We start from the raw sequence: 24,707 nt of genomic DNA, 5'->3' as shown, positions 1-24,707 counted from the left end.
GCCGTTTTCTGGCTGGGAATGTACTTGTCCCAGATGGTTTTACACCCCACAAAATCCAAGATGGAAATAATTTCTATAAATCAGCAATATCTGTCACCAAAGAGAAAAAACAAGAACAAGGCAGAAAGAGGAGATAAAGAGAGAACAAGTCCTGTGAGAAGCGACTGAAGGAACTGGGGTTGTTTAGCCTGGAGAAGAGGAGGCTGAGGGGAGACCTTATTGCTCTCTACAACTCCCTGAAAGGAGGTTGTAGCCAGGTGGGTGTTGGTCTCTTCTCCCAAGTAACAAGTGACAGGACAAGAGGAAATGACCTCAAGTTGTGTCAGGGGAGGTTTAGATTGGATATTAGGAAAAATTTCTTCACCAAAAGGGTTGTCAATCACTGGAACAGGCTGCCCAGGGAAATGGTTGAGTCACCATCCCTGGAGGTATTTAAAAGACGTGTAGATGTGGTGCTTAGGGACATGGTTTAGTGGTGGACTTGGCAGTGTTAGGTTTACAGTTAGACTCAATAATCTTAAGGGTCTTTTCCAACCTAAATGATCCTATGATTTTATAAAGGCAGAGGGCACAGATTGAGTACTGCTCCTCTGCTGTACACCTCAATATTAGGGGGCTCAGCTACTGTTCAGCTCTCAAACACTAGCAACATAAATAATACTCTGGGTGAGGTCCACGTGCTGTGTAGAATAGCTCAGCACACACTTGATACTGTACATCACAATAGGTTGAACCCTGTTGTGCTAGATAACCTTAAAGCCACAGAAGCAGCATTTAAGCTCCAAAATCTTAAATTTTCCCCCCAAATTAGAATATTTTTCACAAAACACTTTTTAATATTGACAATCAAGCCAAGCATACTATTTCAGACTAAGCCATTTCTGAAGGCTGCAGCAGCAGAGAGCAGCCTTCTCACAGGACACAAATCTGTTGCTTGTTATTTGAGAAAAAATGAGGTGGCTTTTGTTATGTAGTTTATGAGTTTGACATATAGCTGCATTAATTATATGGCTCTTTTCTGTGTGTATCCATCATCCAGAATATCTTCCAAGGCTGGGCTCCAGCTTCATTTCACTTAAGCCTTCATCCTTGCCAGTAATCACATTGGCCCCAGATGGGTCATTCAAAGCCGATTGCTCCCCAGAGAATCCTGTCTCAGCTTCACAGAGAGGAAACTACAACATTGAATGGATGCTTTAAATCGCAAAGAAAACCATAAGCACAAACAGCTTGCAAAACTGGGATCGGTGCGCTTATTGCAATACCCTCCCAAAGATGTGACAATATCCATTTGAAGTCATTCGTAGCATTTTCCAAATTATTTGGCTTCTCACGTTGAGCTGTAAGATCAAACCTGTTCAGGACAGATGCCTACTAGTAGGGGAGCAAGGGGGAACAGAAGAAAAATGTGCTTTAATTATTTCAGAAGCAAAAACATAACATGCAAAACTACCCCAACATATTTTTAACTTTAGAGCAACTCAGTTTTATTGAAAATAACTTTATTCCAAGCCATTTGAAAGCCACAATCTACACAGCTGCTTACACCATCAAGATAGATGAGCAAAACATATTAAAATCTAACAGAAATAATTGCTCCCTGCTGTTTATTGATAATTCCCTGAGGTGCTTGTAAATATATCCCTTGAAAGGTGACTAAAGCAGATGGTGTTTTTCTTTTCTGTTCAGGAGCATCGCTGTATTAGTTTCTCCATGTTAAATTCAGTTATACTTTTATTCCCCATTTCAAAAATCTGAAGTCAAAGGCAGGGCAATCTTAACCCTTCCTCCTTGGGGCTATCCCGGGGCATGTGGATAACTCATATAAAACACTCAGAGAAGAAAATACGTTAGGGCTCTGGGGCAAAGCAGTTTACAAGCTGCAAGTTCACTGGTGCCAAACACGTCGCAGCCCTGTCTCACAGAGCAGTGCCACAAAGAAAACCAGTTTGAGTGCAAAGCCACTTCAGCAGGACTTAGAAGCAACATTAGATGAATGTGGTTCGGGTCGGTGGCAGTTCAGCTATTTCTGCAGTGTGCCGATATAGATAAAGCCTTCAATTCCCAAAGGACACACAACTGCTAAATGGAGGAGGTGCTTACCTGTGAGCAGGCCATTCTCCAACAGCTCTCTGCACCAACTGCTACATTTGCAAATGGCACCAGTCCTTTACAATTTCCCTAAAGTGTCCAGTTGCTCTCTCTTATCACCCAGTTGCGCAGACTTAACCCTACAGACCAAGCACTCGCTTCAAAGTTTGTTAAAACCAGAAGGGGAATTCTTACACACAGCCGTTTCTAAACAGTGCTAATCCCAAAGGTATCAAAAAAGTAATCAGGCAGTCCTCACATGACATTTCCATATAATAAAGCTGTAGGTTTTGGGTTGTCTTTTTCTGGCCTTTTTAACGCCACAATACTTTCTTTCCCATACTTAGGCTTTGGCCACTCCCTAAAGATTTCCCAGTCTAGTCTTTTCCTGGCCCTCATTTGTGCCCCAGAATAGATACTAGCCTATTTGTTTCAGGTTCGTCGTTCTTTCCCCCAGATCAAAATGTAGAAGGGACAGGACATAGAGAAAATTAACAGTACCATCCTATTGCTTGTAGGAACATCCCCATATTGCTCCTGCTCCTCCTTGTGCAAATGGCATCAGTTGTCAATAGCTGAAGATGGGGAAGATGACAGGAGGCACCCCTCTGGCTACACTTCGCCAGAGCATGAGTCAATACGAGAGTCAACCAAAGGGATCGCTCCATCTCAGTCCAGGAAGGAAGGCAATTTGCAAGAGAGTAAGAGCATTCATACCACAGCAAGTTTCCTTCCAGGCCCAGCCAAACTCACAACACTCGCTTACAAAGCAGAGGAAGAAGAGGACAGAAAATTGCTCTGCTTCTCTCATATTCACTACAGCTGTAATTAAAGCACTTGAAATAAATATTTAAACTTGTATTTTGAAACACAATCCCAATATATTCTTAGTTGTTCCAAACAAAGATTTTATTTCAAAGAACGCTTCACTACACCTTATCTTTGCAGTCTGTCAACATAGCTGAAATACAGCAGTAATATGCAACTTGAACAATGAAAAAATAATAGTTAGTCCTGAATTAAGTCATACAGCAACAGCCCTTTCCCAGCTCAGTGTAAGATCCAGCATGGTTTGCCTCAGGAGCAGACTTTTCCTTGGCTTTTTAAAAATGGTGCTCAAGTAAGCATGAAAGAGCTCAGGACAAATCACTCCCCTCAGAGATTCCAAGGCTGGGTCACAGGAGTTTGCTGCAATGCAGAACACAGACTTTATTCCTGAAGAGAAAAAAATTAATAAAAAATAATTTTACATCAGGCAAAATATTTAACAAATTGAAATTTACCTTAATCCTAATCACTGGAAAGTTCAATTTACAAAATCCTCCTACAAAATATGGTAAGAACCAGAGAGCCCATTCTCGACAGAAAAACCTGACAGTATAATCTTTCTTAGCCTATTTGTTCACTTGTCTAACACTGATGATGAGCTTCTATGTAAAACTGCACCAGCTGTGTGTGAAATACTCTTTTCTGGGTAAAGTGGCTAGACACCATTTAGCAAGTACATTGTTTCAGGAGAATAGCATTTAATACAGTGGATATTCACTACTTCTCACCTGTTTTCATTTGGAGAAACAGGGCTTCACAATCCCGTAGGTATCTTTGAGTTGTCTAATGTTCAGACAGAAAATCAACAACCCACAACCCTTGACCATTCAATAGATGTTTTCAGAAAACTTTTTTTTTCAGAAACAGATGTACAAACTGCTTACTTTTTCATAAAACACTGTGTAACAGCTGATGTCTGGCACTTGTTTTTCACTAGAGGCAATGTGAATAGTTTAAACTTTGCTCGATGGGGAAACTAGGACTCAAATCGGTGATCAAACTCAGTACCTCAGTAAGGTTACAAAACGCTTACTGACTTTGAACTACTTTACATTCACACCTATGGGACAAAAGCCAATTCGCTCTCGAGAAGATACCTGTATTTTTATTTTCTCCTTCTCCAAATCTACAAAGAACAAGTCATGGAAAAAATGAGAAGGAAAGGATAATGAAAGATGGTAGAGATTTTTTCCACTGATTTCTTGAATCAAGATATAAGGCACTGATTTTAAAAGCAGTTCAGAGTGGAGAATCATTACAATTCAACAGGTTTCACAAAATAAAATGCAGTATGTTTTTATCTTTAAATCTAAAGTAATATGTAAATTTGATTATTAAAATGCAAGACTACCCAATTGCTGACAAAGTATCAAGGACACTATTTAATTTTTTTATCTAAACACTTCGCAGGATATTTCTATTGCCACTTATTAGGAAACCAATTTTATCATTCAATATATAATTCTGCATCATAAAGAAACAGCATAAGTAAGATCAAACATTAGGAAGTGTCTTAGTAAAAACAAGTTTATTCATCTCTATTTTATGCAAATATGTAAATAGTCAGCAAAGCCTTTTTGCCATGACTGTAAATTTTTTATTTAAAAAAACTGTGTTAAAAACCAATACAGGAATTTCCATTAATGTTCTAAAAAAGTTTGTTCACATCTTGAAAGAAAATACATTAGCAACATCTCCCAGCAGAATTCATCTTTAAAAAAGTAAAACTCTAGGTGCAGAGCTTTTCTACAGTATAGTATCCTCTACGTTTTAATTTAATCACAGGATTGAATATCATTCTTCTCTATTGTCTCTAGAACATGATCAAGAGTTTATCTTAAATAGATGATATTCAATCATGTGTTACACATTGCCACAGGTACTAACATTATTAGAAGAGTGCACAACTGAATTTCATTAACAAAGCAAGACCTTTCTATATGCTGCATCATAACCCTTCCTAACCAATACAGTTAATTTAGCTATATGCCTTTAAAATCATGTACGTTTTCCAAGGAAAAATACTAAAAAATCCATGGTCCAAATTCTGCTCCCACTTATATTCACAGGATAACATAAGCACCATCAAGTTGTGGTTTATAGCTGAAAAGCATATAGATAACCAGTGAGTTTATGAGTATAAGGGAGAGAAGAACTTGACCCATGTCTGTAAACATTCACAAAAGTCTGCAGTCAAAAGTGCCGGATAGGCAGCCTATCCGCAGTACAATTATTTCATTCACAGAGAGGTGTGGGGGCAGAGAGAATGTTATGGAATATTATTTTAGAGGCAAATTAAAATGCTTTTATGTACTTCAGAAAGACATATTCTTAGCTAGCTAAACCATACTCCAGTAAAACATAATCCACTTCTAGCCAAATACAGTACAGCATCATTTCCTAGCTCTCCTGTTCAGATTCAGACAAAGGAGTACTCAATTCAGCAGCAAGCCCATGACAGTATTTCAAAGCGTAAGAAAACCCACACACCCCTCTGATCTAGCCTCCCCTTAACACACTACTGATGCTAACAGGAGATCCTCACACATATGAAGAAAAGATCTGAAGAACCATAAACTGACCTTGATCTGTGCACACACAAGAAGTGTGCATGTAGACGAAAGATCGTCTACAGCTTTAAGTATCTAGTTTCAGTCTAGATCTCATTCTATATTAACCACATATACCATACAAAACATAACAGAAGGATAGGTGCTTATACACACTATTAAGTATACTTGTTCTCCCCATTCAGTTTGACAGCCAATTGCTCTATTTACATAAACGTCTGTTTGAACATTCCTGATCCTGTAAGATGCCAAACATTCAACTCATAAGCTAAAAGGAGAGTCAAGGATGCTCAGCAATTCACAGGATCAGACCCTGAATCAATTAAATGCAATTACAAATTAGGTTTGACATCTGACACAGCCTCCTGGAATCATTTTACCCTCATGTCTTCCCCCTCTTTCCCCAAATCAGACCACGCTCCCACTAACGCGGAGACAGCCTTCCAAGTGAATAGGATCAGGCTCTGTCAAGCAACCACTGCAGTCTTTAAAAATGTCTGGTATTTATTGCCATCCACTCTGGGGCAGACTGGTCTGCAATGAAAATGGTGTTCCTGGTGTTGATGGATAGTTAGCAAAACCTTCAGGCTGAGCTGTATAGTTCTCCAGAGCAGAAGCAGAATGTGCCTTCAAGGAAGAGAAGAAGTTAGGAAACAGCACTGATAAAAACAAAGAAACAAACAGAAATGTGAATCAAGCAAAACTTCAGGCATAATACCAGTCCTACTCAAGCCAAAACAAACAAAGTATAATCTGAAGTATGCAAAGAATAGAGATGAGCAGTGCACCTATACCCAGATGTTAAACTGTAGTGCAACTATTGCTCTGAAATACCAGAGAATGAGGAAATCGGCTGGATTAAAAGGAAAAATGAAGAAGCGTTAATGGCATTTCCTTTCCAGTGGAGTAAGCCACAGGTGATTTGGAAGACATAGCTTAATCAGGAGCTGTAGTATTTCACTGACTTCAAACTTCCTTTATCTTCATTGCTCAAGTAGCTAAGCGTTAATTTTAGTGATTGGAACTTGTAAACAAGAAAACTGACGTTTTCTCAATGCAATCTGCATACATAGATTTCTACAGAATTTCTAAACTGCATGGCCTAGATTAAGTGATTTGCTGCTTCTGATCTATTTCCCCTGATATTCGAAAAATATCTGACAATATTCTGCATACTGAACAGTACTTCGACACATGGTCCATTTGAAAAACTCATGTGTCACAGAAGAGAGAAAACATTAATTCTAGACACTTGTCTGCCTCTTTTAGTATTTTGTAGAGAAGGACAGATTTCCTATCAGAATCCTTAATCTGTAGAGGTCGTTTTTAACAAAAGGCAAAGTAAACAACTAAATACAAATTCTGTTGATAGTATCAGTTAACTTATGTAGGTTGATAACTGAAACAAGTTGTTTCATGGGCAAGAGAGATGATGAAACTACTCATTACCTAAACCCACCTCAAGCTTGTATTACAATTGTGGGAACTATCAAGAGGCACAACCACAGCAGACACAAATTCAAGACAACCTGATTGCTTATGTATAGAGGCACATAATTCACACAAAGTGGTTTTCTACAGAAATCTCTAAGTATTAAAATGTCAGACTGGAACTGAGCACAAATTTTGCAACTACATTGTCAGCTCATTAGATTTAACACAAACCTAGCAAAAATTTCACTTGCATGTGAAACTCCTCCCCATTTTACAAAGAGTTTTCAAAAAGGGCTTAATCACATTCATAACATCCAGAAGCATTGTACATTGGCCTTGAGTAAGAAGTTATAAGAGTTGTTCTTTATCGTCGTCCTTGTAATCAGTTCTCAAACAGGTTAGGGGTTTTAATCATTTACTGACTTCAATTAATCCCAAGAAGTTAACACACAAGTATATGCTCAAACGATTACTGGAAGCAAAATAGTATTAACAAATAGGCATGTTACCTGTAGTAGTGCTGACTGCGCAGCCGCACTATGCTGCAGTTCCTGTAAGGAAGATTGTGCGGCACTTTGGGGAAAGCCAGGGATACCAGGGAGAGATAAAAGACCAGGAAAAACTGCATTTCCTGGTGTCTGTAGTCCAGAAGTCAAGCTGAAAGAATGTCAAGATGCAGCTATTGTTAGAAACATCTGCACTGTTTCATCCTATGTTTCTTTCTATATAAGCTTACGTCTACGTAAATTAGAAAAGCAGCTCTTTTTCTAAACTTCATAAAGTCCAGAATTTCCAAACAGAAGCCCAGTCTCTACCCACCTACAAATTATTCATGCACACACAAACCAAGACTGTCTGGAGCACACCTAAGGGAACTCAAAAATTTTTGTACCTCGGCTGTGCCTGCAGTTTGCACACAAAAACCCTTTACAGACAAAAGTTAATGCTGAATTCTTCCTTAAAACATAGGAACATCTAAGATATTGTCTGCTATTACCTGGATGTGTCAATGGATGCCCACGTGGAATCCATTCTTGTAAAAGCCTAGGAGGTGCCAAGTATCCTCATCTGGGAAATAAGATCACTCAGCACCTCACTGGATTAGACTGTCATAACAGGGACTACTGAGAACAACCTATTTAGTAACTACTCTATCTATCAGTGTCTAAAGACAGGTGGAAATCTACTGGTGAACTAACTTTAAAAATTAACCATAATTACTAACTATGAGTGAAAATAACATCTATGCCCATAGTAAAATCAGTGTTTTGCTCAAGAGAAAAAGAAATGGTTCTGACCTCCTTCAGAAACAGAAACATACCCAGCCTGTGCAACAAGTGCAGAGTTGAAGTTTGAGCTAAAGGCCGAGGCAAACCCTGGCAGGACCGGAGCCGGAGATGGGGCTGTGGCAGCTGCCGGCAACGGTGCAACTGCTGCTACTGCAGAAGATGCCTGGAGGCCAGGGAAAGAAGGGAGAGCAGGAGTGACAGAGGGTGTGTTAGAGACAGGAAAACCAGGGAAGGATGGGTTTGATGATCCCAGAGGTCCCTGGGCAACAGAAAAAAGGGAAGGGACGGCACTGGACAAGTTAAGCGAGAAGGGTGGAGCAGAGACTGTTGCTGAGGCGGCGAGTCCTGAGAGCACGGCGGCGGTGGAACTCACATGAGGGGCAGACACGGCTGAAGCGGTTGTAGACGGAGTAGGTAACAAAGACCCTGGGAGAGTGACGGGTGGCGTAAGTGCTGGATTACCAGTAAAAGCAAAGTTACTGGTTAGAGACGTAAAAGGAGGAAGTCCATTGAACACCGGGGTAATGGGAGCAGAGGAACCATGTGGGGCGAGGGAAATGGAAGCCAGAGAACTGGAATTGTTTAGAGGAGCACTCAAAGAGGAGAGACCTGATAGCGCTGGGTTCAGGGAACTGGGTAAACTGACTGGCACTGAAGCTGCCGAGGTGTATGCACGCCCAAGCGCTGACAGTCCTATAGTGCCGTGAGAAGGGCCAGCTGAATGAGAAGGACCTTTGAAGGCTGAGAGAGTAGGACTCATGGGTTCTGTTTTGACCAGAACTGGGACATTTGTGGCAGCTGGGGCTGATGAGAGCTGCTGATCAGGATTAGTAGGGCTTGTGCCATGCAAGATGGAGGCTGATGAGCCACAGTTGACTGGCATAATTGATGGTGAAGTGGTTAAAGGTGACTGTGTAGGCAATGTTGGAGGAGTGGAACTAGAATTGGCCACAGATGGGGATGGAAGACCTGGAAAAATGGCCAGCCCAGGTGTGGAGGAACGCTGTGGGGTGGGGGTGGCTGATGGAGTATAACATTTGTTGACAGAGGAAGTGGGAGGGTCAGAGCTTTGATTAGCAAGAGCAGATAAAGAAGCAAGCTCACTTGTCATAGCAGAAGGTAAAGCAGATGAATTGATTAATGAAGTGTCATTTGATGTCAGAAATCCCTTTAAGACAGACAAAATTGGGTTAGGCAAGCTAAGTGAACCAGGAATGGTAGTGGCAGGAGAATTAGCAATTGTAGATGGAACAGGACTAGAAATCCCTTGTACGTTGGGAGGCAAGGACAAAGGGAGGCCAGCAAAAACTGATGACAATGGAGTGGGATTATTAGTGGAAGCAATTGAAGAGGTCGCAGAGAACGGGAGGCCAGCAAATGGTGCAGTAGCAGATGCGAAAGCTTCACTAGGCGCAGGTGTGGCACATGGTGTAGAAGAACCTTGCGGAGCTGGCGCAGCAGTGGGTATAGAAGCCAGCCCAGAAAAAACTGCAGGGATAGGGGTAGAGGTTGCACTGTGAACAGATGTGACAGGAACACCAGGCAATGAAAGGGATTTGATGACAGTAGGGGTTGGAGTGGATGGCTGAGATGTGTGGATGGAAGAGGAGACCTGTTCTGGGAAAACAGGAAGGACAGGGGTAGGCATGTTCATCCCAGATATGAGTGGAGTTGCAGGTGCTAATGGATGGCTTATTGCCTTGACAGGTGATGGGGTAGGGACTGGAGTAGCAGCAGGTGTTGAAGGATTAGAACCATGAGGAGTAAAGAGCTGATTCGCTTGTGCAGAAAAAGCTGCAAAGAAACAAAACTGGTAAGAATACTTGAAACCGTCAGAAATGTTTGAAATCAACAAACACATATTACACAGCATTTCAAAACATGATACACAGGCAATAGCTAACATACAATGTCTGTATATAAACAGTGAACACTGGAACCTATGAAAACAAAACAAAAAGGTACATACAAACACATCACACACGTTGTACATCACGTAGGCTACCACTCCTCTTTAAAACACTTTGTGACATCTGCTACCTCTTCATGATCTCATGCAAGACAATTAGATACTTAAATGTACTCCGTAAGAATGTCTAAGTGATACAGGTAAACACCCTCCCTCTGGTCCCTAACATCTGGCAGTACCCAAACCAGATCTAATATTCCATCGGCATGAGATCACCTGGGCTCCTCTGCATCCACTCTCACTGAAGGTCAGAATTTCCTTCAGAACCAGTTAATTCAATGTATCATGATTTCAGAGAAGTTTAGTCAACAACTGCAGAAAGCTGATTTCAGGTGCTGGTATTTTTCCTTGCTTCAAAATCACGTCATTCTCTTCACTGTGTTTCCTTCAGATTTTGATTCTAAGAAGGTACACTTTTAAATTCATGTATCACACTACAGTATTAAACTAACATAGGCACTTGACCATATCAACAAATATTTCTGTAAGTCTGAAGTCAGGTGTCTATAATCGAGGCAAGCACCTGCTACTAGGAATACCAGCTTATATCAATCCTACAAAGTAAGTCAAAGAGATATCAGTCAAGCTGGAGGAAAATGGCAGGCACACTGCGAATGGGGATGTGGGGGTTAATGGAAAGAAGCTGCATTTATGAACACTGGCATGTCAAGACCCTTGATATGCCTCTATCTAGTTTCCTGTGGAGTATGAATGTGTTAATTAATCACTCCTCTCAAACACCCCTCATGCTTTATTTTACTTTTAAAATAATCTGTTCAACTGTAAGCAAATCACTGATCCAACCAAACTCATCACCCATAACTCTGTAACAGCTTAGATTTCTCTCTTGTCCAAATTCTACACATACACACAAAACCAAACCTGCAGTCTTTAAAATCTTGGAACTAAGTTGATATGAACAACTCCCAGTTTATGTATCTTGAAACTCTAAAACTAGCACGTTTGCAAACAAAGTATTTCCTTTAACATATTATTTTCCGAAACCCTAGACCCAGATTGCACAGCTCTGGATTCTGGCTTTTCCTCATCCTGTTTCCAAGCTGAAGACTCTCCTAAAGATCACAGTTGTTAATCCTGACAGCCAAGATTATCACCAGAGAAATGCAGCTGCAATAGAACCCAGAGCTGTTACTGAATTTCTCCTCCTAACAGAAGACTTTATTCCTTACACTGTATTCATTTAGCTGTATAAACTACCTTGTAAATACGTGCACACTTAAAGGGGTATATAAGAATAAAGTGATTCTTTGAAACAGCAACATAACTGTAGAACCATCCCTGGGCATAGAGAGGAAAAGAAAAAACTTTTTTTTTCCCTTAGAAATATTTACAGGAGCTAAACTTATCATGGTCATTTCATTTATTTTGGGTATTTGTTATTATGCCTGACTCAACAATCAGTAGATTCTCAATTTCTCTTTGTCAAACCTAACAAAGTATTATCAAAGCCTTTGTTGTAAGTAGTTCAGAATGGAATTTATTATTATGACTTGTACTAAGTGCACAAAGCATATAAAGTACCACACAAATATAGACCAAAAAAAAAAAAAGGACATCTCTCTTCTGCAAAAAGAATTGGAATTTAAAAGATAAGATAAAAGTGCAGGTAGACATAGTTGGATGTAACAGTCTGGGGTAAGACATTCTACACATGGATTTCAACAAACTATGAACAAAGTATCTGTCTCCCTTGTATTCCTAGCTTCCCATTATGAAATTGAAATCTGAATGAATTTTCAAATAGACGTCCAAAGTTTTAACAACTGCAAAGATATTAATGAAGTGTTTCAGTGCGCTACATTGCAAAGCATATTTTGATTTATTTTTTTACATGATTTCTCACATATGCTGAAGAATATAAAACTTTAATCAGCTAACACAAAAGGCCGAATTGTAACGTTTATATGCTTCTAAGTGCCAAATGCCTAAGATGATTTTTTTCTCAACTCTCAAGGGATCCTATTCCAACATTAGTTAAATACTTAGAGGCTTATGAAAATCCCACTAAACAAATAAGTTGTTTACATTTTCTGAACAAATAACAAAGATACGATCAACACAAAAATCCCCCTGTGGATTTGCAATTTACCTTGATTTTGGGAAGGTTTTGCCTGTCCGGAAAGGTCCTCATTTTCTAAACACAGAACAACAGCTTGTTATTTAAAAGCAAATGAAAGTCTAGCAATGAATGATTCATACACAACAACGAATTTGAAAAAATACCATCAACTTTTTTAAAGGTAGACATGCTTTACCTGATACCACTTGATTAGCAGTGTACGGTGGAGGAGCTGGTAAGCCTGGAGCTATGACATTAGCCATTGGAACTAAGCCAACATTGTTGTAAGCACCTAAAAGAACAAATGCAATACACATCTCAGTTGTCAGAAAAACCCATATCTAAATGAACCAGTAAGTGTCTTTTCCTTTAAAAGAACATTTTCAAGATTGTGAGGCGTTCTTTCACCAAAGAGCTGGACCAGTTAATCATCCAGGCTGGATGATGGCTTTTGCCAATGTCTGCCTGAGTGACATGCATTGTGATCCAAATTTGAGTAAGGGCAGTTCTCTTTTGAAAGAGACCTGAAAAAGTCAGGTTTCAATTGTTTTCAGTTCCATTTTGCCTGAAAAACTCCAAGGGGAGGAGTGATTCAGAGTCTCTGCAGCACTTTTTGTTCTTTTTCTATTCCTAACTTCAAGGCTGTTACAACACTTCCTTTACTATTAAAGCTTGACAAACAAAAGAGCCAAACACACACAAGTGACCATGACCAGCCCTCCAATGCTGGTCAGAAGATTCAGAGAAAAATGTCCCATCTCAGATACTTCTTCAATATTTCTTTAAATGTTAAGAAATTCAAGCAAATTATTTTAATATAAAATACATATTGTACTTAACATATGAAAAAAATACCTTTTTTCCTCCCTTATTCTTTGGAGCAACTCAAACTGTTGTAGAGCTGCGGTATACAGTTCTGATGACGAACATCAGAATTCAAATCACAGGAACATAAATATACTTCACAGTGGTCCTCAACGAATATTTTTAAGAGTATAAGAACTTACGCTTCATGGGAAAAGGAGGCACTTGAACATTACTCAAAGTGCAGTAATTTGTCATACATAACTCCTTTCTGATTTCACACTTTCATAATTGTTCTACCTACTGTTAAAATTTCTTGCATGACAACTCTTGGCTGAAAATTAGACAAGTAACTAACAATCATCGCATCACCCAGGAAGGAAATTTTAAACCAATACATATAAGAGGCAGAAAACAAAACATCATTCTGACCATTGCTTGAAAACAACAACATTCAATAGTTTCAGGTCAGCATCTGCAATCTCATTAAATGCATTTTATATAAATATATCATCAGTTATGAGTTCTGTTGTCAAAAGGGTTTTTTTAAAAACCATGCTGCAGCCTAGTAAGGCCCTGAAACCTCAAAAGCTGTCTCATATCTTAAAATGTACTAATACTTACATCCAGTCACAGGCCAAATTTTGTGCCCTAACCTACTTTGGATAGGATTTGTTTAACATAAATTTGAGCTAGTCTGCAAGTTTTCTGTACACTTTCTGGGGTGCAAGTCATTTCTAGGGCACAAATCATCAGACTTACTTTAGCCACTAGTAGTGTCAATTTTTCCAAACCGACGATAAAGAGACTTGCAGACATCAAGTTGGTGAGATGACTCATCCTTTAACATGCATGCTAAGAGCTCTACCACATCAAATGCCTTAAAAATTCCCTGAAATTCCTAACATCAGTGAAAAGCAAGCTTCCTAATCACAAGCACTCCTTGTTTTACAGTACAGAATAGCAAGATTAGGAAAAGCTTTCAGCTGCTGCTCAAAAAGACCAGTCTGACTATGTAAGTACTCCACCTCTTTTTCAAAAAGAAATTGCAATTGCCTCGCTCCCTTCACAAAAGTGTCTGGAATCAAACAACTGATGCAGCAGAGTAGAGAGGAGTTTATGAAGAAAGACTCAATCTTACCTGGGGCACAAAGCTGGGAATTGTCAGACCAAACACAGGAAAAGGCAATCACTGTGTCCCTTCTGAGGCTGAAATCTACATGCCTAAACCTTTCTCTGAGGAAACTGTTTCTCCCCATTGTGATGGTAAGTAAAGCTGAGGGCAACTGAGAAACAGATTACCATCGTTCAGCAAGTTCCTACGTGTTTCCACCCAATTCAGGGCCATGTGGAAGGTGTCCCTGCCCATGGCAGGGGGGTTGGAACTAGATGATCTTTAAGGTCCCTTCCAACCCAAACCATTCTATGATTCTATTCTATGATTCTATACCCTAAGTTTGGTACAACAGCAACAAGTTGACAGACTTGTCAAGCCAAAGCCCAAACCTTGGTCAAAACATTGTAACAACAACACAGCCCTAGTCTTGTCTAACATGCAAAATGCCTCCCATAAATGAAGTATTTTGTCATCAGAACAGCATTGTGAATTTTCCTTATCATGTGGACGTTGAAAAAAGAATACAATATATTCCTCTTCTTATCATCTCTGCAGTCATGACAGGAAGAGGTAGAAACCAGTACCTGGAGCATACTTAGGGAGCTCAAGCCAGTTTCAGATATGATCATGGTCAGAGAAACTGGCAGTTAGACTTATTACTTAAAAGGCAAATGGATGAAACAATAGCATCAAGCTAAAACACATAGAAGCCTTACTTGGTGCAATAGTTGCGTGTGGCCGACATGGTGGGATGGGGTATGGAACTGGTTTGTGTGGATTGTAGGTTGATGGAGCCTACATAAACAAAAAACAAACGGAAGAAGCAATAGTGAAAGCATTACCTAATGTTTCTCAGACAAAAAGCTAACATTCAGCTACTACTACAAACAGTTGTTCTTCACTGCAAAAATATGTGATATCAAATTTCTTCATAATATCCGATGACTGCAAATATTTCACTTTTTCTGAGAAGAATGAAACCAACATCACTAGTATACCTTTAGATTTTAATGTAATACTGAACACATGTGGGAAAGGGAACTTCTTCCTGCCTTGTAGTTTTCACCCTCTGAAGCTTTGGACTGACCTCATTTTAAAGATTTAGCACATTTAAAACTAACAAATACTTATGAAGTTACCTGTCCCTACAGTTTAGTGAGAAACATCTCATAATAGAAGTGAAAATAGAGCATTTGGACAATACTTCAAAGTACTATCAAGGTCATTGAAAGTTTGCTCCATATGCTTAAAAATTTTGAAATACAGATCAGTTGTTTTGTCAAGAAACAAGAACCTCCTTCTAAGGCACTGTTCTAATTCAAATTTCCAAGATGCAGGCAGTTTTTATGTTCATGTAGGAAACCCTCAGAGATGATAATTGAATATATTTCTATCTAAAACTTCCACTAGGTCATGATGAACTACTAAAAATGCTTTTAGTTTTGTGTTCTGCTACTGTAGTTTAAATTCTGCCTTCAAATGCATACACATTGAGTCCACTAGAGAATCCTATCCCCCCACAGATATCAACCAGAGCTTCAAGTTGAATAAAAAAATAATAGGTCATATTATCTTTATTACAGAAGTTTAGCTTTGTTTAAACTGCTGCCCTACAATCTTCTTGCAACATAACAGCATTTTTTATAAAAACCTCATTGAATTGGCTGGTGGTTGAATTTTTTTTTTTAAAGTTTCATTTAGTGACTCATTTATTAGACATACTGGTTTGGATGGTCCAAGTATACGAGCTGCTATTCCCTTTCCTTCATTAGTACATTCATCTGTATCCTTTTTGATAGGGGTTCCCTGAAACAAAAGAAAATTAAACAATTAAGAATTACTTTAGACGTAAATCTTGCTATAGAATTTCTGCCATATTTGATTTTTTTTCTAAACTACACTTGAGTTTTGGAATATTCTGAAAGTGATCCATGTTTGTTAGGAAAAAGAAACTGTTCTAGGCTTGTAAAAAAGCTTTCCAATAGCTTGGTTTATAACACTGAGCTTTTGTAAAGAGATGCATATTAAACAGTCCATGTTTCTGACATAATTAGAATTCTACAATTTGATTTATGGATATGATAACTTACATTTTGCAGTCCCTTAAGTGTTCACAGGAAATAATTAACATGGTTGTTCAATAAGATTAGCAGCAGTACCGTAGTGACTACATTAGCTCATCTGATCAACCTACCAGTAAGGCTGTTTACACCTCTCCCGATTCTGCCAAATATTGGCTGGAGTTTACAATGTTTTGCTTATATGAACAATGTCTTATTTATGCAGTAATCTTTACTTGAAGCAGCATAGAAAGAGAATGGGCAAATAAAAATAATGCAAGTTCCCTATAAATGGGTAAAGGGGTAAAAAAACCCAAAAACATTGGTTTTGATTCCACTTTTCCTTTGAGGTATATGAATCCTGGTCTTGGTTAAACTATAATGAATCCTAAATCAAGGATGCTGTGAAAAGCAAAAGCATAGGATCATACTTACTGGGAAAATTCCATTTATGCGGCTTGGTTTGCCCTTGGGATAAGGGTTGCCAGGAATCATGCCACAGGATGATATCATAGCATGAGGAGCCTTACAACCCGTTTTTGAAGCCTGCAAAATAACCAAGAAAGGACATTATTTGCTATCGAATTCAACACTTTAAAGAAATTAATTACTATTTCATGACATTTAGACTGTGTTAATCAACCTACATGGAACAACTCAAAGCTTTGTCTCAAATCTTCTTCCTAAATAGTCCAAATAGTGTAAAGTTCTGCCAAAGTTCCCTTTGTTTTGAATAACTCAGACCACTTCTGCTTCTACTGAACTTGGGATTAAGCACTTTGTGTTCTCTAAAACACATGCAGACTGTTTCCTTCAGCATTGGCTGCAATTCTACGACCTTCTTCCATACAATCCCAATGCCTGACAGAAACTTCCCCTTTCTTTGCACATGTATTACATAGCTCTTATCTTTTTGCAGCTGCTTCTTTCAGTTTGTCTTCCACTAGTAGTTCCCAGCAGTCGTCATGGTAAGTCCTGACCCCACAATGACCATAAGGATGGAAACAATACTGTATTTGATAGAATCAAGGACACTAAAGTATCTTGACTACCTGTTCAAGAATTCTTCTGCATCTTTTCTTCTCTGACATATTAATTCTGAACAGATCTTCAATAAGGCGATAATTCTGAGCATCAACAATGTTGCTATAAATAAAGACATTGACAGATGATTACTGCCATTCCATATGCTTATCAGAAATAATGTACTACTGAAAAGTGATCAACACTTATTCAGCCAGTACCCAACAGTACCTTAAAAAAAGATAATTACTTCAATCATAATATTACTATTATTATTAAAGTAAAAAACCCAAGCTTAAATATGAACTTCATACCTGTAACTGAAACATGGTATTAGAATTAAATATCAATATGGTGGCATAGAATTAAATATCAATACAGAACAATGGACGATAGCTAAACTTTATGGCAAAAATAACTACACTGACAAAATGAATTTTGCATCACAACAGTTCATTAGAAAGCTTTAATTGCTACTAGCACACAGTTCCCAGTACAGCAGAAAAGCAGTAGCTACTCAGTTTGCCACTGCTTCTTGCTAGAGTAGCAGATAAACACATTTCAATCTTATTTACTCCAGAATGAAAAAGATGAAACTCCTGGCAATTCTCTCCATGTTCTGCAGAGCTAGAGAAACCCCTCACACAGTTCCAAAAAGTACCCTTCCTTTCTCCTTGTTCCTCTCCCCAAAATAACACAAAATGCGCAAGTACCAGGAGACTAATGCCAGATTCTACCAGCCTTTTTTGAAACCCTGACCACAGCACATTTACTGCTGTCAAATATTACCAGCCTGATGCAAACTACTGGAAATACAATACAGCCCCAAAATGCAGGACTTCTCAAAGGAGGATATTCGAAGAAATGGAATCAGCACAATGTTGAATGAAGATAGGAAAAATGCCTCAAACAACGGTATTAAAATCATAGAATGGTTTGGGTTGCAGGGGATCTTAAAGATCATCTAGTTCCAACCTCCTGCCATGGGCAGGGACACCCTCCACTAGACCAGGTTGCCCAAAGCCCCATCCAACCTGGCCTTGAACACTTCCAGGGAGGGGGCAGCCACAACTTCAATGTGAATGAACTTTCAGCTTTCTTCTCTAGTTTTGATTAGCAAGGTAAGTAGGGTTAGGATTTCTATATCATGACTCCCTTATTATGCTCTTGCACTGCAGAAATTCAACAGCTAAAGAAGTTACCATGCTTTCCCCAAACACCAGCTGAAGTGTAGCATCTAAAGAGTATATGAGCTCCAATCTCACTTCAAGAAGCAAAACAGGTTAGTTTAATGTGCCACTGAATTTCCTTTAGGCTATCCTGTTTTGTTTTAGTCTGACAGAGACTAAGAGCATTCATACAGCTTCTTAAAGCTCAACTCTGAAAGCAAGATAACATCTGTATCCTCAATCTTACTTGTTTTATGGATATTTATATAATGAATTTATATGCCCCAAAATGTTCAAGCTGGCTGTAATATATAGCATTCATATACAAGGCAGACATACTTAGTGCAAAACCCCCCCACCTCAACTCAAAACAGAACAACACTTCATATAATGAATCCCCTAAAACGAGCAGAGGAGTTCCAATACAAACATATGTAAAAGGTAGAGCCTTTGAAGCAACTGTGTTCAGTAAAACCCCCAAACTTTCTGTGTAAACATACATTTAGAATATCTATACACCTTTTATAGACATTAGAACTGTAAATCAAATGTGTCAATTTAAGAGATGTATTTACTTAACTAATTTTTACATACATAATATTTAGAGGGCTTTTCAAATGTGAAAGGGTCAATGCCCAGAACACTCTGGTCTCAAGCCTTTTACATTTCAGTGAGCAGAAATAAGCTTAAGGACCTCTTCATTCACTACAAGATTTAAAGACCACTGTAAAAATATTGGCAAAGTGGCAGTTTTTCAGCAGGCAGAAGCCCAAAGCATGCTCAAGACTCAGATGAACTATGGAATTTTGCACAACGTCTGCTTCTAGTTCTTTTTACAGCCCCATCAATAATGGATTTGTGCTTTACGTTAACTGGCCACAGTGCTTCCTTCTAGAAGTATCTTAAGTATTATATACTGAAACATTAGTAAAACCAAAACAACTTACAGAAATATAACATGAGAGATACTTACGAAGCTAAGATTTCAAGGGCAATAAGTTTATCTTTACTGAATGTGAAGCAGTTGAGAATATTAACCATTTTCGATGCTGGAACTGCCACTATTTTCTGACAAGTAAGCAAGAAAGAAAAAAAAATATATAAAACAAGACACTACAATTATTTTATACCCAGAAAGCTACTCAGTAACAGCTTCATATTACGTATATCAGCAAACGTTTAATATTGCATCCCTCTCACTGGGAAGGAGACTTTATGCGCAAAATGGTGAACAAGGAACTGCAAAAAGCACTTCCCAAAAGCAGAGAAATTAGGAAAGTTAACAATAGTCAAAAAGAGCTACATATATTCTTGTGATACACAGGGAAGTAAAAGATACTTTGGTCAGAAAAGATACCCGGGTTAAAAGTACAACATTTTGTATTTTGATACCATTTAAAAAGAAAGAGATGAAGAGGAAACTTTGAAGATTAAAGGGTAGACTGACCCATCAGTTGCAACAGTAGACATTACAAAATTAAAATAAGATTAAGAGGGCAAACTTACTCCAAAAGATTATGCCACAAGAACTTACATGTTGTAAAGCCTTTATTGCCTTGAGCTGTGGTTCGGCCCATGAAAAGTATCTCAGTAACTCAACAACCTGCAACAGAAAGGCTTTCAATTAATCTTTTATATATATTAAAAAAATATGCTAACAGCATCAATATGATCTTTCCATTTTTGGAGTATAGTGGTATATTACTAAAACACATGTGTCTCTCTGTGATGCTTGATTACATCAGTGCCTACCAGCATCCAATGTTCGTTTTATTTCTAAGTAGGCACCTAAAAATTCTATGTTACAAGATGAAGTTTTTCTACGGAAATATTTAAAATAGATACTTACTCCTCTCTATATATTAGCATATATGCACAATAATTGCCACAGTATTAGAATAAAAAAAAATTAAGTCTTTCTGAAAAAGCTTATAAACCTTCAGTATCTCAAACAGCATATTCACCAAACACACACACACCAAAAAAAAAAAAAAAAAACCACCAGGGAAAAAAAAATCTACACAGTACCAAAATAAGTTGGATACTTATTACTACATGCCAGTTTAGAAAACACATGCAAAATAATCCTAAATTCCATGATGATCAATTTCTCCTATTTTCCCAGCACAACAGGAATGAAAATTAAATTATTTTGATAACAAAATAACTTGGAACCATTTTTAACAGATTAATGCTGATATAATAAAGGAATTAAATCTCCTCAGTTAATAATTAAAAAAGCTAATATGATCAGCCTCAGTATGATTGAAGACACTGTTTTTTTGTATTACTAAATACACAAAACCAATAGCTCCCATTAAACCCATGACAGTGTTGATTTTTACCTGTTCACTAGAAAAGTATCCATGAACATATTCAATAGCTTTTAATTTGTACTCAGTCAATACAGCCTAGAAGATACAGAAAAAAAAGATGTATAATTCGTTCCTGAAAAATTATAATTATAGCAAAATCATCTGCTAGAATAATCTATTAATCTAAAAAAATTTGACCTTACAAAGTGACATTTGCATCAATTACACTGCAGTATTCCTAAGTAACAGAGTACTCCCTAGATAATTGAGAGAACAATGAAAAGCAGGGAGATGTAATTTAATTCTTCTTTAAAAAAAAACAACTCATTTTTTATTTCATTTTGCTTTTTTATTGTTTAAAACTGTACTGAGAGAACATCATCATCACTCTTCCTTTTACCTCTAAGGTTTACATCAACTTTACGCTAAACAAGATAATACAGTTGATTATTCACACAAACTCTTTGTACGTACTCTGTAAAATAATTACCAAAGCATCTTACTTCAGTGAATTTATGAAGAGACTGGATAACAAGTCTGTACAGACAGAACTAAGTATACAAAAAAGCTTGCTCCAGAGGGTGATGTTTTCTTAGCATTACCTTCCCATAGGTCAAACTTTAATATGCAATCATACAAAACAAAGGAAGCAGAGTAGTTTAATGCAGTACTGGCCACCACTTTTGACTTTGTGGCAAGACAGTTTTGTTGATAGCCACGTGGGCTATCTAATAGCCAGAGCTTCCTCCCTCTCCTCAAACCCAGCTCACTGATAGACATACAAGACGTAAAGACGACAGGTAACAACTGAATTCCTGCCCCAATCTGGCGCACACACCTTTCTTCCCCAGTTTCCAAGGCCCCCTCTATTGCTAGCTTTCATGCTAACTATTCGCAAATCACCTCCAGCTTCAGCCACACGCCCATTTCTGTCTTCTTCCCAATAGCCCTAAAATTCCTTCTTTTTTGTGCTCAACCCTCCACACAGAGAGAGGTGAAGTTCTCGGTCACTGCAACCTGACTGCACAGACACCCACTCACATACTGTTCGAGGCAATCCCCTTCCTCTCTGTACCAACAGTACCAGACATGTTGAAGTCACAGGGGAAAAGAACTTCTCTCTTCATGCTCATCTTTTCTTCTCTCCCTTAATTCTCATCACATATTTTGGAAAAAAAAAAAAAGCCTGGTATGTCATATAGCAACTTCTTTACCAAAACAAATGTCATTCTTTCTCCTTAAATCGACAACTGAATGACTTCATAATAAGAACACAAACAGAAAGCACTGCTTTGTGCATGTATATATATGAAAAAAACCCCAAACCTCTCAAATTTCACTTTTTTTAGTAATCATAAATATATATGGGGAGGATAGAGCTAAGCTACACATTAAGACATTTAAATAATTGTTCCTGCTAATTGTAGGACTGAAAATGGAACTCACCAACACAACTGACTTGTGAATCACATAATAAAGAAGGTTCTACCACAGATCTAGAAATGACATTTAAACAAAGACCTAGCAACAAAGATACAAAATAAGTATTTGGAAAATGAACATTACACTGGAACAGCACAGCTACTACTAACACAGCACAGCACTGATCCTTAGATCAACAGTAAGTTAGGTTTATAGGAATACAGGCAGATAGCATACAGGAAACATAATTGCCTAACGTCACATGTCAAAAACCCTTTTGTTTGAAGTCTTTAGTAATCACAGAGTGTATTCTGAAGGGCTGCACTGCAGTAGTAATATCTGAAAGATTACTCCCTCCCACCATCAATTCTCATGTGCAATTTGTTCCTTGATTTTTTCCCCCACATTTTCCATAAAATTTCTTAGGTTGGGAGGGAAGTCCACACCCTGAACTATCTTAGGCTGGTTTTAGCTGGTTACACAGTATGGACAATAGCTGTTGTATAAAGGAGAATTTATGACAATGACCTTATGTAAAATGCTAGTAAGTGCAGTTGTGATAACAAAGACTCATCACCGGGGCTTTTGTGCACAGTGGTTTATACCTCAGTATGTTCCAAAATAATACTACTGCAATTGCAGCCATCACTGTAACTCATGCTGAAGAGAAGCTGAACTGACACTCAACTCTAGCACCCAAATGAAAGGAAATGGCCTCTCCTCGACAACCCATCGTAACAAAAAAACACCTTTAACAAAAATGCTAAGGATTCCTTTTCTGCCATAGGGCAACCTCATCCGAAACAAGCCCTTCGTTTTCACACCAAGACAGCTTTAGCAGGATACGTAACTCTTCTACTGTGACACTTAAATCACCTCTGCTTAACTACAGCAAAATACGTCACCCCAGGTTTGTACTTAACACACAAGACAGGAACTATACTTCGACTAATCTGAGAGGTTCTGAAGGATCCAGACACTCTTCTGTCTCCTCTTCCACTTCCAGCATTTTGGGAACTGTCCCAACCACTAACCTCCAGCTTTCCTGTTAAAAGCAGGCCTCTGTGCAGGAAGAAATGAGAGCAGCTGCCAGACACCAGGAAGCCTAGGTTTCTATCTCCACTTCCCACAACTCATAGGTATTTTGCTCATTGAGTTTTTAACAGGAGATGCATGAGCACAGTTCAGAGCACACATCAAAACCCAGGATTTCACATCCTAGGGGACAGCGTGCATGCACCTGAGCTGTGGGAGATGTGGCTTTGAACAAGGACAGCAGAATCCATCTTAGAAATCACCCCTCATGTCACATTTGTGTGTTGTATCTCCTAAACCACCATATAAAAGGTGGATATCTCGCACTGTAAGTCCCCCATCTCCAGTCAGGCCAAGCAAACACCACCCCTTCCCCAAAATAAGAAATACTTGGCTATTTTAGCTTTTCTTCCTCATCTTCCTGGACAGTGAAAATGCTGTGACGAACTTATTCAACTGCTCATTTCAAATAAGCGCTCTTCAAGCATGTGTTGTTAGCTCAGTGGTAGCAGTCTGGGCATTCAATTTCAGTTTTCTGAGAAAATAAAAATAGCTCGGAGAGCAAGCATGTCACAGCAGCTTTACACTGCCATATATGACATACAAAAACTAGGATACACCAGCAACACAGGATTAGTTTTTCACACTGAGGTGAAATTTAGTCTTTATTGAATCCTGAAGTCATTACTAAAGACGACAAACACCTAACCTGGTGTGTTCATCAAGAGGAATATTATATCACCAAATGGTTAAACTAACATGCAAAATTAGCAGTTACCTTTCTAATTTCATCCAGCACGGTTTCAAATGATTTCTTATCCATCTTTATTAGCTCATTCAATGCAGATATTTAAACGTGGAGGAAAACAAAATTATAAAAAAACAAAAAAAAAACCCAAAAAAAACCAGACCAAAGACTACTGAGAGTTTTTAAGGATACAGAAAAAAAAAATAGTATACAGAAGAAAAAAATTTTAAAAAAGCAGGGGAAGAAAGGCTGTCCTTCGGCCCTGGAAATTTAGCGCTGACGCCTTTGCAACGCTGGGCGCAGCGCCAGAGACAAAGGCAGACCGCCGGGTACCTCTCGCCGCCTCGGAGGAGACCCGCGCCCGCTCGCTGCACGTTTCAAGGCTGCTCCCGCCGGGAAGGAAGAGGAAGGGCACGGGGCACAGAGGCCGAGGCAGGAGCAGGAAGGGGGCGGCAGCCGCGGCCCCTCGGAGCGGCCGCGCAACGACCCCGCAGCGCCGCTCCCCTCAGCACGCGGCACCGAGGCCCGGCCAGCCTGCGCCCGCCTGCGGGGCGTCCCCACACCCCATAGCTCCGCTGCGCCGCCACCCTTCGATCCCGGCCGTCAGAGGCCGAGGCGCTTCCGAGCGGCCGGCGGGGACCGCGGAGCAGCGGGCAGACAGCCCGGGAAGCGAGGACGCGGCGCGCAGCCCGGAGCCACCGACAGAACACCCCGCTCCGCCAGTCCTATCTCTCCGCCGTCGCCCTCCTATGA

General features: G+C 39.1%; 1 protein-coding gene across 5 annotated transcripts; it reads right to left on the bottom strand.

The window, feature by feature from the left end:
* Nucleotides 1-2,973: 2,973 nt before the first annotated feature.
* Nucleotides 2,974-24,700, bottom strand: PROSER1 (proline and serine rich 1). Of its 5 annotated transcripts, none has more exons than XR_012833345.1 (13): nucleotides 23,985-24,700; nucleotides 20,780-20,845; nucleotides 19,969-20,037; nucleotides 19,408-19,502; nucleotides 17,295-17,388; nucleotides 16,678-16,788; nucleotides 15,905-15,988; nucleotides 14,899-14,977; nucleotides 12,458-12,553; nucleotides 12,292-12,336; nucleotides 7,921-10,006; nucleotides 7,433-7,580; nucleotides 2,974-3,306 (listed from the first exon to the last, which is right to left on the bottom strand). XR_012833345.1 is itself a non-coding variant. In XM_075741947.1 (13 exons), exons 1-13 carry the CDS (start codon nucleotides 24,027-24,029, stop codon nucleotides 3,301-3,303), a joined length of 2,700 nt encoding a protein of 899 aa, XP_075598062.1. In that variant the 5' UTR covers nucleotides 24,030-24,700; the 3' UTR covers nucleotides 2,974-3,300. The 5 variants fall into 5 exon arrangements, 3 of the variants coding, with proteins under 3 accessions (XP_075598062.1, XP_075598061.1, XP_010309945.2); XR_012833346.1 differs by having other exon boundaries at nucleotides 2,974-3,279; XM_075741947.1 differs by having other exon boundaries at nucleotides 8,245-10,006.
* Nucleotides 24,701-24,707: the final 7 nt, after the last annotated feature.

Source organism: Balearica regulorum, chromosome 1 (assembly GCF_011004875.1).
Source record: "Balearica regulorum gibbericeps isolate bBalReg1 chromosome 1, bBalReg1.pri, whole genome shotgun sequence".
Taxonomy (NCBI): Eukaryota; Metazoa; Chordata; class Aves; order Gruiformes; family Gruidae; genus Balearica; species Balearica regulorum.
This window is presented reverse-complemented; position numbering and strand designations above follow the sequence as displayed.